This window comes from Rhamphochromis longiceps, linkage group LG3 (assembly GCF_057381845.1).
Source record: "Rhamphochromis longiceps isolate RC_006_pf linkage group LG3, R_longiceps_female_GT1.1, whole genome shotgun sequence".
Classification (NCBI taxonomy): Eukaryota; Metazoa; Chordata; class Actinopteri; order Cichliformes; family Cichlidae; genus Rhamphochromis; species Rhamphochromis longiceps.
In genome coordinates, this window is record NC_140559.1 from 27,631,939 (window position 1) to 27,647,450 (window position 15,512).

Here is a 15,512-nt window from a genome sequence, read left to right on the forward strand (position 1 = left end):
CTGGACTTTTTAGCATGTATTTCAATACTGAAATTCTCTCTCCCTTATTAAAACGCATACTCATACCTGCAAATAAGTTAAAAATGGGGTATGTGAGATGTACAATTAAGGGTAAATGCAGGAGTCATATCTCTCCAATATATAAGATAAAGATAAAGTATCTGTAGACACATACATACACAGTTCATGGCTATGGGTGAATATATGAACCTTGACCATCCATCCAGCCATCGATTCTAATGTGGATAAGTCACAGAAGATGGATAGATGGACTTTAAAATTGTGTCATTTCCCATTACCACAGAAAAGTTTATTTTTCATTGTTGACTGGTTGTGCTCTGTCATTGAACATCAGTCAGTAGATGAAATTAATTATTTAAGTAATAATTAAGTAATTTTATGTTTTGATTCAGAAACAGAAAAGTGCAATAAAGATCTTAGTTACATCTTTTTTTTCATCAGTTTTTTCTTTCTAATGAAATATTAGTTCCTGATTTTGCAACTATGTAAATATAACCAACTATCCTCTGTGTTATCTTTGTGTTTGTCTTTCTGGGGACCAGTTTAATCCATGGTACAGTTAAACTAAACATAATCAAACAGCTGGTTATACCCTATCCATAGAAAATAAAACTAGTATATATATAATATATATCAAAATCAATCAAACAAATACATTTTGTACAAAATGAATAAAGTAACAATGAAAAAAACAAACAAAAAAGTCTTACAAGCTCCTTATGATGAGTTTCTAGTATGTAGTAGTATGTAGTACGTAGACTAGCATCTGCCTCAAAAGGTATACTATGAGAAAGAGTGAGAGAGAGTTTAAAAAATTTATAATGGTCAAATTTGTGCAAGGTGTAAAAATATGGAATGTAAATGTGCCTGTCTCTAAGCACTTACACTTCTGTTTTTAAAATGTTAAACAGCTGTCACAATCATCAGAAATAGATTTTTGATGGTACATGTTTTGAGTGGCATTCCTGTTATTACCATTGATATTTGGATTGATCGGTGGCCTCCACCACTTACTAATGTTACTGAATCTGTGGAAGCTCTGCCATAGCCACCACCAAACAGTTGAGTTATTTTTACACATCTTTCAGCATCTGGTCAATCCACCACCTTTCATTGTTTATACCGTTACGAAAAAAAAAATAGATATTTTTCTGTCCCTCCCCTACATCTAGGATGGTGGGGGATGCTATGAGCTATAGTCTTTAACCAAGTCACAATTCCATGCAAGGTTCTGATTTCCTTACTTCCTTACTCGCACATGCATGCACACACAGTGCCTTAGCTTTTACAACACATCATTTGGGTTTTATAATGGGGTGTTTGTGTAACTGTTGTCACTCAATAAAAGGCTGTGAGGGGATGCTGTTTTTTTTGAGTTGTCTGGGATCAGGTGAGCCCTCCAAGATCCTGAATAGACCAGCTTCCCTTGCACAAGCAAAAACCAATCGAGCTCTGATTGTCTTGCTTTGTTCGTGGTGATAAGTCTCTGAGCTAGCAAGGCCTGCGAGTGCAGACCTAACACAAAAAATAACCATCAGCCCACCGTGCCCAGTGGCCAGTCCAGCTATAGTGTCAAGCAAGGGTTTAATTTACAGAAATAAAACTTGTGAATTCAAACAGTTAATATAAAAACACTGCAGCCTTTAGACCACTGTTGAAGTTCACTGGTACTGTATTTATTTACTGAGGGTGTAACTCACTTGCAAGTGACATTTTCTAAAGCAACATCCTGATTTAGTTTTAGGAATAAATGATACAATTTGTTTTACGTGGAAGTTAGTAGCACAACAAGGTAAGTCTATGTCTGATACAGTGGCTTTGAAAAAATTGTCAAATTACAATAAATGCATCAACTATGTTTCTCTCATGACAATACAATTTGAAAGGTCCAAACGACCATCCATACAGAGGATGAAGGCATTCAGGTCTGGCAACACACTAATTTAATTTTATTTTATTTATTAATTTATTTAAAATGGACAGTGCAGTTTGACATATACCAAGTGGAAAACATGAAGCTAATGTAATGCACATAGGTTTATAGCTATCACTAACTTTCAACCATTATTGGCTAGATTTTCCCATTTAGGGTGTAAACTAGAGTTGGATGCAGATTTAAATGTTGCTTTCAGTCAGTTTACTCTATTAAAATTTAACGAATTGATTATAATAAATGTGCAATTATTATAGCTCTTCACACCTTTTATTGGCTGGGCCTCTGATATCTTCAGCTTGGTGTAGTAATTTGTCTAGAAAACTAAATTAATAATGATGAATTTATCATTTTACCATTATATAGAATCTTAGTACTATTATTTACCCTATGCTCAGCTGAGATTGGCTTAGCTATGTTGGTCTTCCTACACCTCTATTTCACACACCTCGCCTAAGTCGGGATTCACTGATCTTTCGGGGATGTTCTAGCTGGTGGTTTCCTGCTGGTTCTGGGGAAGCATCTGCTCTGCTGCAGTTCAGAGGTAGTTGTTGAGGTGTGTATTTTTGTCTTTAGGTTGTTAGTTGGTGGGTATGTGTAAATGAATGGCCTGGGTGTGTATATGTATGACTGGACCTGGAATCTGGGGCTTATCTGGGGCTTAGTGAGCTTTGATCCCTTTGATACATGGTCATGGAAGGTGACCATGGAGGAGTTGTGGTCCGGGTGGCTCGGCCTCTTCAACGTGGAGAGAGGATTCTGCCGGTTATCAGGCGGATCTTTGGGACTCTGTCTAAGCTCATGATAGCTCATACTTTCAAAATATATTAGTATTTGACTCGTGACCTGCAATTTCATCTTATCAAAATTTCAGAGAAAGACCTTGCACATGTGTTGTGTCAGTGCAGTCTCTTATTGTTACGTCTGCCAGAAACACTATGTGAAGTATTGAAACAAATACTAAAGCACTGCTGAAGCCTTGAATAAACATTATAAAGTTTACTTTGCTTTTTCTGATGACAGGTCAGGTGAGTTTCAAGGTATTCCCTGTAAAAGGATCAGGATGTTGGGGCCAATAGAATCGCTGAGTCATGTTTGAATGAGTCATTTTTTTTTCTTATTTAAAGCTGAATACAGTTTGTCCACACAAGCAGACTGAACTCCAGACTGACTTTGAGAAGGATGAACAGAAGGTAATTTTGCAATAGATCACTTTTTTATTATTAAATATTCAGTTCAATTCAATTTTATTTATATAGTGCCAAATCAAATTATATTTTACAGTAGAACCAAACAATCATATGACCCCCTATGAGCAAGCACTTTTGCGACAGTGGGAAGGAAAAACTCCCTTTTAACAGGAAGAAACCTCCAGCAGAACCAGGCTCAAGGAGGGGCGGCCATCTGCTGCGACATATTTCTACTTAGAGAGGCTTATCCCTCAAAACTTTAAATACAAAAAAGTTGCAAAAAATTGTTTCCAACCACAGGAAATTTATTTTGAGTGTTTTCGTAGTTTTATTTTTCAGATACTCCAATTTCTCAAATGCTGCAGAAAAAACAAAAAACAATCCTATAATGCAAATTTGCAAAGAAAACAGCATGTGCATCAAAATAAACTATTTAAAGCTGTGCAATTTGAGTTCTAAGCATCCTAGAAACTATTCGGAAAAGCATAAAAGTCAAACGTGACTTTTAAAAACACCAGTATAGGCTTATAAGGCCTACAAGTAAAAAATTACATTATCCACGAAAATTACGTCACTTCCGGTTTCGGGCAGGTAATGGCGGACATGCGATAGTTCGCGCTGACGTCTATTTCAATGTACCGAACAGCTGATCGGATCGGCAAAGCGTGTTTCTGGAATATTTTGTTTTTGTTCCTGCAAGCGCTTTTTATGCAATTTTTGCAAAGCTATATGTGGAAGGAAACCGTGACCTAGGACAAGACAATGAGATGTAAGTACAACTTCCCCCAGTTTCATATGCAAAAAAATTATTGCACTAGCTTACATGGTTTGGGTTCTACGGGGATTTTAAAAGAGTTTCGCAAAACGGAGCGTGCCCGCTCCGACCAGCTTTAAAGGGTTAAAGGTAAAATGTGGAGGGAAAATAAAAAGTAGTCAAAAATGGCCAATTATACCCTGGACCCCGGAGGGTTAATTTTTTTTTTTTAAGTAACGCAATAGTTACTTTTCAAGTAATTAATTACTTTTAAAATCTTGTAACTCAGTTACTTTTTTTGAAGAAGTAACTAGTAACTATAATTAATTACTTTTTCAAAGTAACTTGCCCAACACTGCTGATCAGTGGTTGTTTATCAGTGGTCATGACAACTTGCATATTAATGATCAAGACACTGACCTCACAGCCCATTGTTCATTCAGTGGTGCTAGTTTCAGATATTGTGCAAAGGTACTGTTTATAAGATTGAGGAAACCTGCTGTCAGCTGAGACTGAAGAAGTCACCAGGATGAGTGACAAAGCATTAGGGGCAGGGATAGCTCAGTAGGTAGAGTGGTCGCCCCATAATTGAAAGGCCAGGGGTTCAAATACACGGAACGCCTACCCTGAGGTACCCTTGAGCACTGTACTATGCCTGCTTAGTGGCTGACCACTGCTTCACTGAGTGAATAGGTAAAATTCAGAGAGACAAATTTTCCCATGGGGATCAATAAAGTATACATTATTATTTCGCCCACTGTGAAAACTCTAAGAATCAATTTTTGGAGATACCTGAAGTTGTTCAGAGATACTATCATGTAGAATAAACCGTCCTGATCTGACCCTAACGCCAGCTCAACGCGTGTGCCTTTTCTAATCTTTACCAAATGGCAAAGGAAACCAGTTGCCCCTTGTAGGAATGTTTAGCTTATTTTAGAGTTTAGAGATGTGTTAACATAGAATCTAGAATTATTGTAGAGACACTGACACTGCCCTCAATGTAATAAAGGCCTGATTGTGTCATGAACTTAGAAGTAGATTTCTAGGAGACCCTGCCCCACTTGAACTGTGAGATTAAGACAAAAAGGAGTTAATGTTGAGTGGAAATTCCTCAGGGCATGCCTGGGTGGGAGTCTCAAAGTTTGTAACTAAATAACTTTGGTTTGGAAGGGAGATGGACGTTTATGACCCTCAGGAAGGGACGAACATAGAGATATACGCACATAGTGTTTTAACTGTCACGCACACACATCCACACGCACACTCACTCACGTGCACTCACACATACACACAGGTACGCGCATACACTCACTCACATGCACTCACATAGACATACAGGTACGCACACACACAGGCATTCACAGGCTCGTGCATACACACAGACACAGAGTTTGCAGCACACCATGGGGGGATTTATGATGGGGTCACTTCTACAAAACTGAGTGAAACGGACAAAGGGGTTGAGATCTGCAGAGGAGTTCCAGGGTCCTGTACATCTCCCTTCTAGAAGGTGTAATCAATAAGTGTAATCAATGAGTGTGGATTAATAAAAGTGTTGTGAATTGACTACTGAGTCCCCGGTGTTCTTTCTGGAGGCCTGAGGAATCTACGAACCGGGTAAAACTGTTTTAAGGTAACACCCTCTAATCACTGACTTAGGGAGGCAACCTCTCTTAACCTTCCTGCCTTCTTGGGACCTTTTTGTGCCACTGCTATGTGTTAAATGGCTGCCATTTCCAATGTGTTCAGTGGAATATAACCAAACTTGCCACAGGATAGTTTTTACCTGTCAATGTTAATATTCCAGTGTGAATTCCTTAAATCAGCCTAAAATGGCTGAGCAGCAGAAATCCCCACACCCATCACCCTGGGGACCATTTTCTGCCCATTGACTTCCATTATAAACGCTATTTTTCAACCCCAAATTATCATCATATGATTTTATTTTTTCTTCTTTTCTTGGATGTCAATGAAGACTCAGGGCCTTGAAGTTTTAATTTTTAAATTGCAAAAAAAATGCAAAAAAAATAATGGCAGGTCAAAATGTATGTTGGTGCCAATCTTTGGTCCATCTAAAGGCCTACTTATAATGACAATCACATATTACTTCAACTGGTTTTTTGTGGAAATATTTAGTTTCGTTTTTTGGTTTTTGGGGCTTATAACACAGGGCGCTCATGTAATAACACTGGGATTTGAAGGGTTAAAACAACAAAAATATAATTAAAACTTTACATGAATATTTCAGGGAGAAGTAGTTTTACAAGGTTGGCTAATTTAAAGTGGAATAAAATATGGATATATGGTCTTTTTATGGCGTGGCTGAGAATGGTCCCTAGGGTGATGGGTGTGAGTTTTTTAAAGGATGGCAGGAGGGTTAAGCAACATCCTGATTCAGTTTTGTGCATTGACTGGCGCAGTTTATTATTTTAGTTTGTTATTTGATTTTTAAGGGAAGTCAGTTGTAAATTAATTATGTATCTGATACAGTGGTTTTGAAAAGATTGTTAAATTACAGTAAATGCAGTCATTACTTTTCATACTAAGATAATAAGTTTAGGGTGTAAACCAGTGTAGAATGCAAATTTTTGACTTTGCTCAGAATCTGTTTACACTATGTACATATAAAGGTTTTACATAAATCTGTAATGTGTGAGTTTTAGCGCTTTAACATTTAAAGCATCCAGCTCAAGATGTCCCAAACACTGAAATTTTTTACATTTATTTTTATTGCGCGTTAGTAGCACATGAAGTCTATATCTGATACCGTGATTTTGAAAACAATGTGAGGTTATAGCAAATAATCATGATAACTTTGATCAAAAGGTCCAAACTAGTTGTCCATACAGGGGATGATGCCTTGATCTTTCCTTTTAGGGTGTAAACTAAGGTAGCCTAGCCTTTGGTTGAGCCTCCAATATTTTCAATATGGTGTAGAACTTTTTTAATATACATAATAACAATTAAGACTTAGATATGCTTGTCCTTCCTACACCCCATTTGATACTTCATACACCCTGCCTGGGGGTTCGGGGGATGGTCTGGCTGCATCTCGGTTCACTGCTAGTGTTACATTCCCTCAAAAAGTGTCCGGGTTTAAAAAGAAGAGAAAGGCAAAACGGTTAAATTAAAAAGGTTTTATTAAAGTTTCAACAATACTAACTCAAAAAGACTGTCAAGCCAGTATCAACTTTTAAAAAGAAAACAGAACAAAACTCAATAGTTGGTCAAAAGCCCTGGAAAGTAAGCAAAACTAGAAAAATTTGCTGTGTGGATGCCTAGACACTGAAGCTGTCTGCTTAAAAAAGCTGAAAAAGAAGTTGCAAAAAGTTGTATGGTGGTGAAGAAACTGAAAATTCTGCTATAAAAAAGGTGCAGAAGCAGAAATATTTGCTGAAAAGTGGTGAAAAGCAAAAAATTCTACTGAAAATGGGTAAAGAAGCTGAAATTTGTACTAAAAAGAGGTGAAAAGAAATGTTGCCAGGAGCAGGATTCGAACCTGGCCCTTCTGATCTCAAGGCCGCTATTCATCTTACTGAGCCAAACTCATTCTCACAAAAAAAAGAGGTGGAGAGACTGACAATTCTTCTGAAATTAGCAGAAGTTGTTGAAAGTTGTGCTGATAAGAGGAGAAAAGGCTAAAAATTCTGCAGAAAACAGGTGAATCAGCAGAATTTCTGCTGGACAGAGGTATAGAGGCAGAAAATTCTGCTTAAAAGAGGTTTCTGCTGAAAACACCTGAAAAAGATGGGATTTGTGCTGAAAAGGGGTGAAAAAACTCACAATTCTGCTGAAAAGGGGTGAAGGAAAAAGTGTTGGGGTGTTGAATTGATAACTGAAAAAATTGTTGCCTTAAGCGGGATTTGAACCCTGGCCTCCCAGTCTGAGGACAGCTGCTCATCTCACTGAGCTAAAACACAGCTCATTCCGGCAAGCAAAATCAGTCACAACATGGATAATGTGGAAGAAATGGGCAAAAAATATTGCATAAGAAATTCAATATCTCAAAAAGTATAGAAGTGCGGAGCACCAAAAGTCATAGCAGAAAGAGCAGAATTGTTTAAGATTTGAACGGTGTAAATAGCACAAAAACTGAGGGAGTAGTTAAGCAGCGAAAAACGTACGGAAGCAACCAGAATAATAAAGAATAAAGAGAAACAGGAACTCAACTAAAGGTTAATCACCAAGCACACTCCTCTCCATAGAGCATGAGTAATTAAGCAGCATGCACACACTCATCTCACCAGCTGCAACACCACAAGGCTCTTTGGCCTAGAGCTCACCTACCCCTAGCCTGAAGTACCTCTAAATGCTGATGGGAGTCAGCTGTACTAAACAGAGGGCACCCAGACAGGAGACCACACCCACTCCAGGGCAATTTCAGGAGGGCGGATCTGCTTGGCCATATTTCAGAGATCTGGCCCTGTGGCCCTTAGTGATGTGCGATACCAATGATTTCCTTTCCGATCCGATACCAAGTAAAATTCAGGGTGGTATCGGCGATATTGTAATAATAACATAACGACCGTGGCTCAGGGGGTTGGGAAGCGTATCTGTAACCGGAAGGTCGCCGGTTCGATCCCCGGGCTCTCTGTCCTGGTCGTTGTGTCCTTGGGCAAGACACTTTACACTACCGCCTACTGGTGTTGGCCAGAGGGGCCGATGGCGCGATATGGCTACAACTGTAGCTTGCCTCCACCAGTGTGTGAATGCGAGAGTGAATGAATAGTGGTATTGTAAAGCGCTTTGGGTGCCTTGAAAAGCGCTATATAAACCCAATCCATTATTATTATAACCATATTGCTTCATAATGATTAGAGGACATCAGACAACTTGTTTTTATTGCTTAATAATGCAGAATAATCATATAGAAATAAAAGAAACTGTCGTTGTGCGCTATTTGAGCATGTTGCCTGCCTGCAGCACTAAAGGACTCTGCGAGAGACGTCTGTCTCACCCTAGCAGCACCTGTCCCTGTCCTCCTCTTTAGTTCGCCTCAACATAAGCTTATCATATTCTGTGATGTGATTTACTCCGAGGTGTTTGATGAGGTCAGTGGTGTTGCCACAACAACGTGTCCATACACTGTTTGCGCTCAGCCATTGTTGTGACTGTGCACGCCAGGGGCTGGGACACATTTATACAGCCGTATTCCGCATATGACTATGAAAGGCGTAAGAGGAAGTAGTTCCTTTCAAATTAGACGATCTGAATTGTATAGTTTCTTTCCACTGCGTTCATTTTAATGGAAAAACTACAAATTTACCCCAGAGTACTAAAATATCGATATTATAATATGAGAATCGATTCTAGAACATAAATTGCTGGTATCGGAGGAATCGATATTTCAGTATCGATCCGCACACCACTAGTGGCCCTGCTGTCCTCTGGCAGGGTTGGCTTTCATCATATGAAAGTATTTGCCTGGTGACAAGAAATACCTGAAAGTTAATCTTTTCTGAATTTTAGAGAAATACATTGCACATGTCTTATGTCTGTGGGGTCTTTATAATATAACATACAGTGTTATATTCACAGAGTGACGTAATAAGACAATTCCACAATACACATAAACACTGATCATTTGTTTTTGTTTTAATATGTACTGCTAATGTCTTGAACAAAAATAAAGATTTGCAGAACATACAATTACTTATTGCCAATTCCAAGTGTACGAGGGCTTTAACCCTTTAAAGCCGGTCGGAGCGGGCACGCTCTGTTTTGCGTAACTATTTTTAAATCCCGGTAGCTCTGCAAACACATAAGCTAGCGCAAAAATTTTTTTGCATATGAAACCGGAGTTGTACTTACATCTTATGCCATCAGCTTGTCCTAGGTCACAGTTTCCTTCCACATATAGCTTTGCAAAATCTGCATAAAAAGCACTTGCAGCAACAAAAACATAATATTCCAGAAACTCGCTTTGCCGATCCAATCAGCTGTTCATAACACTTCCTACGTTGGAATAGACGTCAGCGCGAACTTTTGCATGTCCGCCATGACCTGCCCGAAACCGGAAGTGACGTCATTTTTGCAGAAATGTAGTTTTTTTTACCATCAGGCCTCATGAGCTTATACTGGTGTTTTTAAAAGTTATCTTTGACTTTATGACTTTCTGTGTCGTTTCTGGGATGCTTAGGACTCATATTGCACTGCTGGAAATAGTTTATTTTGATGCATATGCTGCTTTTTTGTAAATTTGCACTATAATGTTTATTTTCGTTTTTCCTGCAGTATGAAAAAATTGGTGTATTTCAAAAATAAAACTATGAAGACACTCAAAATAAATTTCCTGTGGTGGGAAACTATTTTGTGCAACTTTTTTGTATTTACAGTTTTGAGGGATAAGCCTCTTAAATTTCTCTAACTAGAAATATATGTTAAAAAAACAAAAACGATTTTCAATTTTTCTTTTTAGTTTATTGCACTTTTTTGCAATTTATGTAGTTCCTATGCACTTAATGCATATATATTATTAAAATCTGGGCTATAACGGTTGTATTGATGTATAGCAACTTGAAATGATCCCAAAAAATGGCTCCACAGCATGTAAAAATATAATATAAGCTCTGGCGGACTTGGTTCTATGGTAGGTCTTAAAGGGTTAAGAGATAAAGGTACCCTGAGCAGTTGAATAGTCAGGGTGTCCAACACTGTGCTTTCACATACTCTCAGAAAAATTATGGTTCTTAAATGGTTCTTCAGATGTCTTCATGGTTCTTTAAAGAACCATCATACGTCAAAGAACCTTTTTATTTTGTAGATGGTTCTTTAGCTATCCGGTCGTTAAGTCTGACGTCACTAGCCGTGTCTGGGCCTAAACTCCGCTGCAGGTCCATATATCAAACGATCACTATGGCATTACTGAGAGTTGAAAAACTGTCTAAAGTCTTTCATCTTTAATAAAATGATCAGCGTTCTGCTCTACCAGGTGTAACAATTGAGTTTAACATCCAGGCATCCATGAAAACGGAATTTATGACATTTAACGGAGTTAGAAGTTAGCAGGAAGTTAGCTCGCTAGTTTCTATCTAAATACAATATAGCATGTCCTGAATGTGGGGTTATGGAAACAAATTAAAACGTACAGCTCTGTTATCACTTCCAACATAAATGAAGACAGAAAACTAAACAGCAGTGACGTTTGTAGGGTTACTGAAGTTTGGCTAGCTGGTATATAATGATGTGCTACGTGACCGCTAGCGACACAGCTATGTTAGCATAATATAAACAAGCTTACTTTTTTTCCACTCGATAAAAGTTAACGTGAGTGTTCTCGGTGGTCAGGAACAAATTTAATCGCATGGCAGGATGCTGTAAAAGGACCAAACTTCAACCAGGAGAACAACTGAGATAATCCATCCACAATACGAGGTTAGTCATTCATATACTGCTGCATGGGCTGGGCTGTAGTTACATCCTAAGGTTTTAAAAACTGAGCTTAAATAAATGATTAGCGGTAATAAAAGCCGAGGGAGGTCATAGTGATCACTGACTGTTTTAGGAGCTTTTTGAGATTAAATAGAAGAAAATACGAAACATTAAACATGTTAACAACACAAAAGCTATATTAAACGCAGACTACTTTAGGCCCGGAAGTAGAATTAAGGATAAGCCACAACACAAAACCTCTTGCCAGTGCAACAATCAGGCAATGAGTAAGGGATTGGTTCAGGCTAAAATAGTCACTGTGATGACCCCATGAGCACCAGATTGGTTAACCAACAGATCTTTAGCAAGGCTTGACAGCTGGGTGGGGAAGCCTGGACAAACCAATGCTGTAAGAGCTAAATAAAAACACACCCACGAACATAAAGACACATACACAGGCAGGGAGAAAAAGAGAACAAGAGGGAGAGAGAGAGAGTCAGAAAAGGCATGCCAGTGCAGGAAGATATCCTGCAAAAAAAGCTATGGTGTACTAACTTTGTGTTATTTTAAGGTTGTATGAAATTACTAGGAGAAAGTTCAGTGAGGGTTAAACAGGCCAGCTTGCTTTACAGTTTAGATTTTACAATAATGCACTACGTTGCACTGGTGCACAGTGACTGTGGTGTTCCTGGTCATAAGTACATATTGTTGAATTCAGCTGTGCAAATCCACTAAGAGCAGATAAACTTTGGCCAGCAGTTGCGTTTGAGCTAGTTCAAAAGGTTTTTTAAGGTGTTTTCAACACCTTTGTAAACAAAAACTTCCCTTCTTAACGTACATTGTTTTTACATCTTTCCAATGTGACAGCTTATGCCTTGCATTTTCAACTAAAGAAAATAAAATCAGGTTCAGTCCAGAAACCTTCAGCTATTAATGTCACAAGAGTTGTCTATCTATTACAAATCAGAGGCTGAACAACAAGTTGCTAAATAAGACAGTATCAGGTGGAGGGTAGCAGGTATACTTACTAACACTGCCACTTTATCAGTGCTGGTCGTCATGCCCTTTGCTGCTAAAGTATTTATACCTATATTTATACCTACATTCTATATCCATACTCCATACTGGTACTCAGGTTGTTACACTCTACTTATCATATTATTTGTCATATCAATTTATTATTTATTCTGCTTTTTTAAACTATTTATTTATCAATTTTTTGTAAAAATAAGTTTTTTTCATTATTCTGTCTCTTTTCGCTCCGGGACCGTGTGTACATAATTTCGTTCCACCTCATGTTAACATGTGATGAAAATGGCTTAATGCTATTCTGGATTTTAAACAGCACTCTGTACCTGCCAGTGGCTGGGGCCGATGCTCTACCTCCCCCGGCTGATCTAATAATTATTATAATCATATTAATATCATGTCAAATATGTAGACGAAGTGTGACCACAAAGGATACATGCATGAACAAGTAAAATAAAAAAAATGCCAATGCTACAGGTCAAAAGGAGAATGTGATCTAATCTTTTTCTACTGAAATTACACAGCAGTACAGAATAGTTACAACAGATGTGTTGGGACAGATCCCTGCTAGTGCTAGCACTGAACCTTGCACCATGTATTTCAATACTGAAATTGTCTGTCCATCATTAAAACTCATACCTGCAAATCAGTTACAAATAGGGTGTGTGAGCTGCTTTACATCACACACAATAAATTATGTAAATAATGTTAAAATTAAATAACATATTACTTAAAAGATATTTTTGTTGGTAATAGTGAAATTTAATATTATTGTATTCATAACGGTGAATGCAGGATGCTCTCTAAATAAAAAGAGAAAAGAAACGGAGGACAGTTTTATCGATTGTTGAGTGGTTGTGCTCTGTGGATCCTCCTCTTTGATCATCAGTCAGTAAATGAAATTAAGACAACATGATGTTTTGACTCCGAGAAAAATGCCGCAATGATCTGGGTGACATGACTTTTTTTTCCATCAGTTTTTTTTCTAATGAAATATTACTTCCTGATTTTGCAACTATGTAAACATAACAGTTTATAAGTGCTGCTCTTAGATCTGTTTCCCACTTCATTCCCACTGGAAGGCTGAAGCTGACAGCTACTACTCTTACAGAAATAGATCACCTGCTACAAACTCTCTGAATCTCCTTTCTCTTTTAACCACCTGTCACTTCAGATCTTGTTTTCCACAGAGATACTAAACATAAGCATGAAGCTGCTGATTGTGTCCGCACTTCTGTGTGCAGTGATGGCTTTGACATCTGCTATTGGTGAGTACTGGAGTATAATGTGCTTATGGAATAGAATGGAAAACTGATGATGAGAGTCAACATCTGTTTGAATATATCCAGATCTTGAAGATGAAGAGGGCAGCAGTGGTACAGAGGAACTATTGCTTACAGGTCTGTGGAAAATTTCCAGAATATATTTCTGTCCAGCAGGACACACAGCTAAGTTTGTGGTACAAAAGAATTGTTATGGGTTATGAGAGAAAATAAATTGAAAAAGAAATGTTTAAACGTTGGCACTATCTGACCAGTCACAGTATGAATAAATGTACAGGCAGGAGAGCACCTGATTTTATGAAGGAGCATATAACTATAATATAGGAAAGTATGAAAAGAGTAAACAAACACAGTTATTGAGTGTAGGCCTGTGAAAAGCAAATGTTTTACAGTCTGTTTTGAATGTAAGCACAGATGTAATTGGCCTCAATTCTGCAGGAAGCTTATTCCAAAGAACGGGACAACCGTACATGTTCTTTGGAACAAGTAACACCACATTTAGCTTTAATTGTGCAAACAGTTAAAAATACATCTGTGGATCTAAAAGGTCTAATTGGGTCGACACTGAACAAGCCAGAGGTGCACTGGGGGGCAAAGCTTGAGCTTGAACTAACATAACAAGAAAGTTCTGTTCTTAACAGGGAACCTTTGCCATGTTACCCTAGGTTGACTTCAGTATGGGACTACATGGTCAAATTACTGTGTATGTGTGAGGACTGGTTGCTGTACTTACTGATCATTTAAATAGTTCTGCAGTAGTAAACTGCTAAGAGTAAACACATGGATCGATTTCTTATAGTCATTTTGAGATAAAAATGTTCGAACATTTAACATACAGTGCTTCACAGATTTATTAGACCACATGTCATAAAAACTAGATGAGTGATAGTCTAATACACTTATATCATCCTTTTTAATTGATAGAAATTAACATTTGATATTTGATTTGAAGTGTAACACATAAGAAGAACAAAAAACCCCAAAACAAACAAACAAAAAAACCCAAACCAAGTGGTCCAAAAAGCTAAAAACCAAAATGACTGTTCCAAAAAGTACTTTAGTGTTGCTTTGTATGCTTGTCTTCAGGAGAAGATCATGTTGTGAAGACACCCAGACGCTGTCCAGTTGGCTGGAAGATGTACTGCAAACGATGCTTCCTCTATGTTTCCCAAGCCCTGTCTTGGGCTCAGGCTCAGGTAAAAATGTGCATTTAACCTTTATTCTTCATGGATTGACTTTAATGCTTTAATACTTTGTAAGTATAGCTTTGTGAAATCCTTAATCCTTTTTTGTTTACTTTGGGAATTTTCCCGTCTCTTGAACTCCACTGTAGAAAAACTGTGAGCAAATGAAGGCAAACCTTGCATCTGTACACAGCTACAGAGAGCACAAGTTCATTCGGAGGCTGATATTTCGTGCCACTCGCCAGTGTAAACCTACATGGCTCGGAGGCTCAGATGCAAAAGCAGTATACATCTCATCATTATGCAAATTCTGACAGATAAAGTATTGTTCTGCTTAGCAAGTACCTTGTTTGTACCCTCTGTTATTTGAGAGTTTAGCTTGTTTGTAAATGTATTATTTTCTTTTCTGTTCTGTTTCTAGAATTATATTTGGACTTGGATCGATGGAACAAATTTCAGATATACAAACTGGTGTCATGGAAAACCGAGCAATAATTATGGCCACTGCCTGGAGATGAATTTTTCAGGTAAATATTTAAAGAAATCCCTTAAACAATAGTGTAAGCCCTATTAATGTTCAGGAAAAAAGCCACAATACTCTCTTTTCCTAAATAATATTATTTATTAATAGTAAATAGTTAATACAAATGCTGCATCTTGTTAAATAACAATAAGTGAATACCAAATGTAATTGTTTTTGTTTAACAAGTGAATAAAAACATTAAATTTTATAGGAATAAAATATAC

General features: G+C 37.7%; 1 protein-coding gene across 3 annotated transcripts in view; it reads left to right on the top strand.

Annotated features, from left to right (window-relative positions):
• The first annotated feature begins 5,375 nt into the window (after window positions 1–5,375).
• The window catches only part of LOC146673767 (type-2 ice-structuring protein-like), a 10,553-nt gene continuing 416 nt past the window's right edge, over window positions 5,376–15,512 (top strand). Inside the window, exons 1-6 of one of the 3 annotated variants that reach the window (XM_085402330.1) lie at window positions 5,376–5,531; window positions 13,473–13,566; window positions 13,648–13,698; window positions 14,668–14,777; window positions 14,915–15,049; window positions 15,187–15,292. In XM_085402330.1, the coding sequence (XP_085258456.1) occupies window positions 13,506–13,566; window positions 13,648–13,698; window positions 14,668–14,777; window positions 14,915–15,049; window positions 15,187–15,292 (463 nt within the window). In that variant the 5' untranslated portion in view covers window positions 5,376–5,531; window positions 13,473–13,505. Of the gene's footprint in view, window positions 5,532–13,031; window positions 13,567–13,647; window positions 13,699–14,667; window positions 14,778–14,914; window positions 15,050–15,186; window positions 15,293–15,512 lie in introns of those variants that run through there. The other 2 variants (XM_085402331.1, XM_085402329.1) reach the window with 2 other exon arrangements.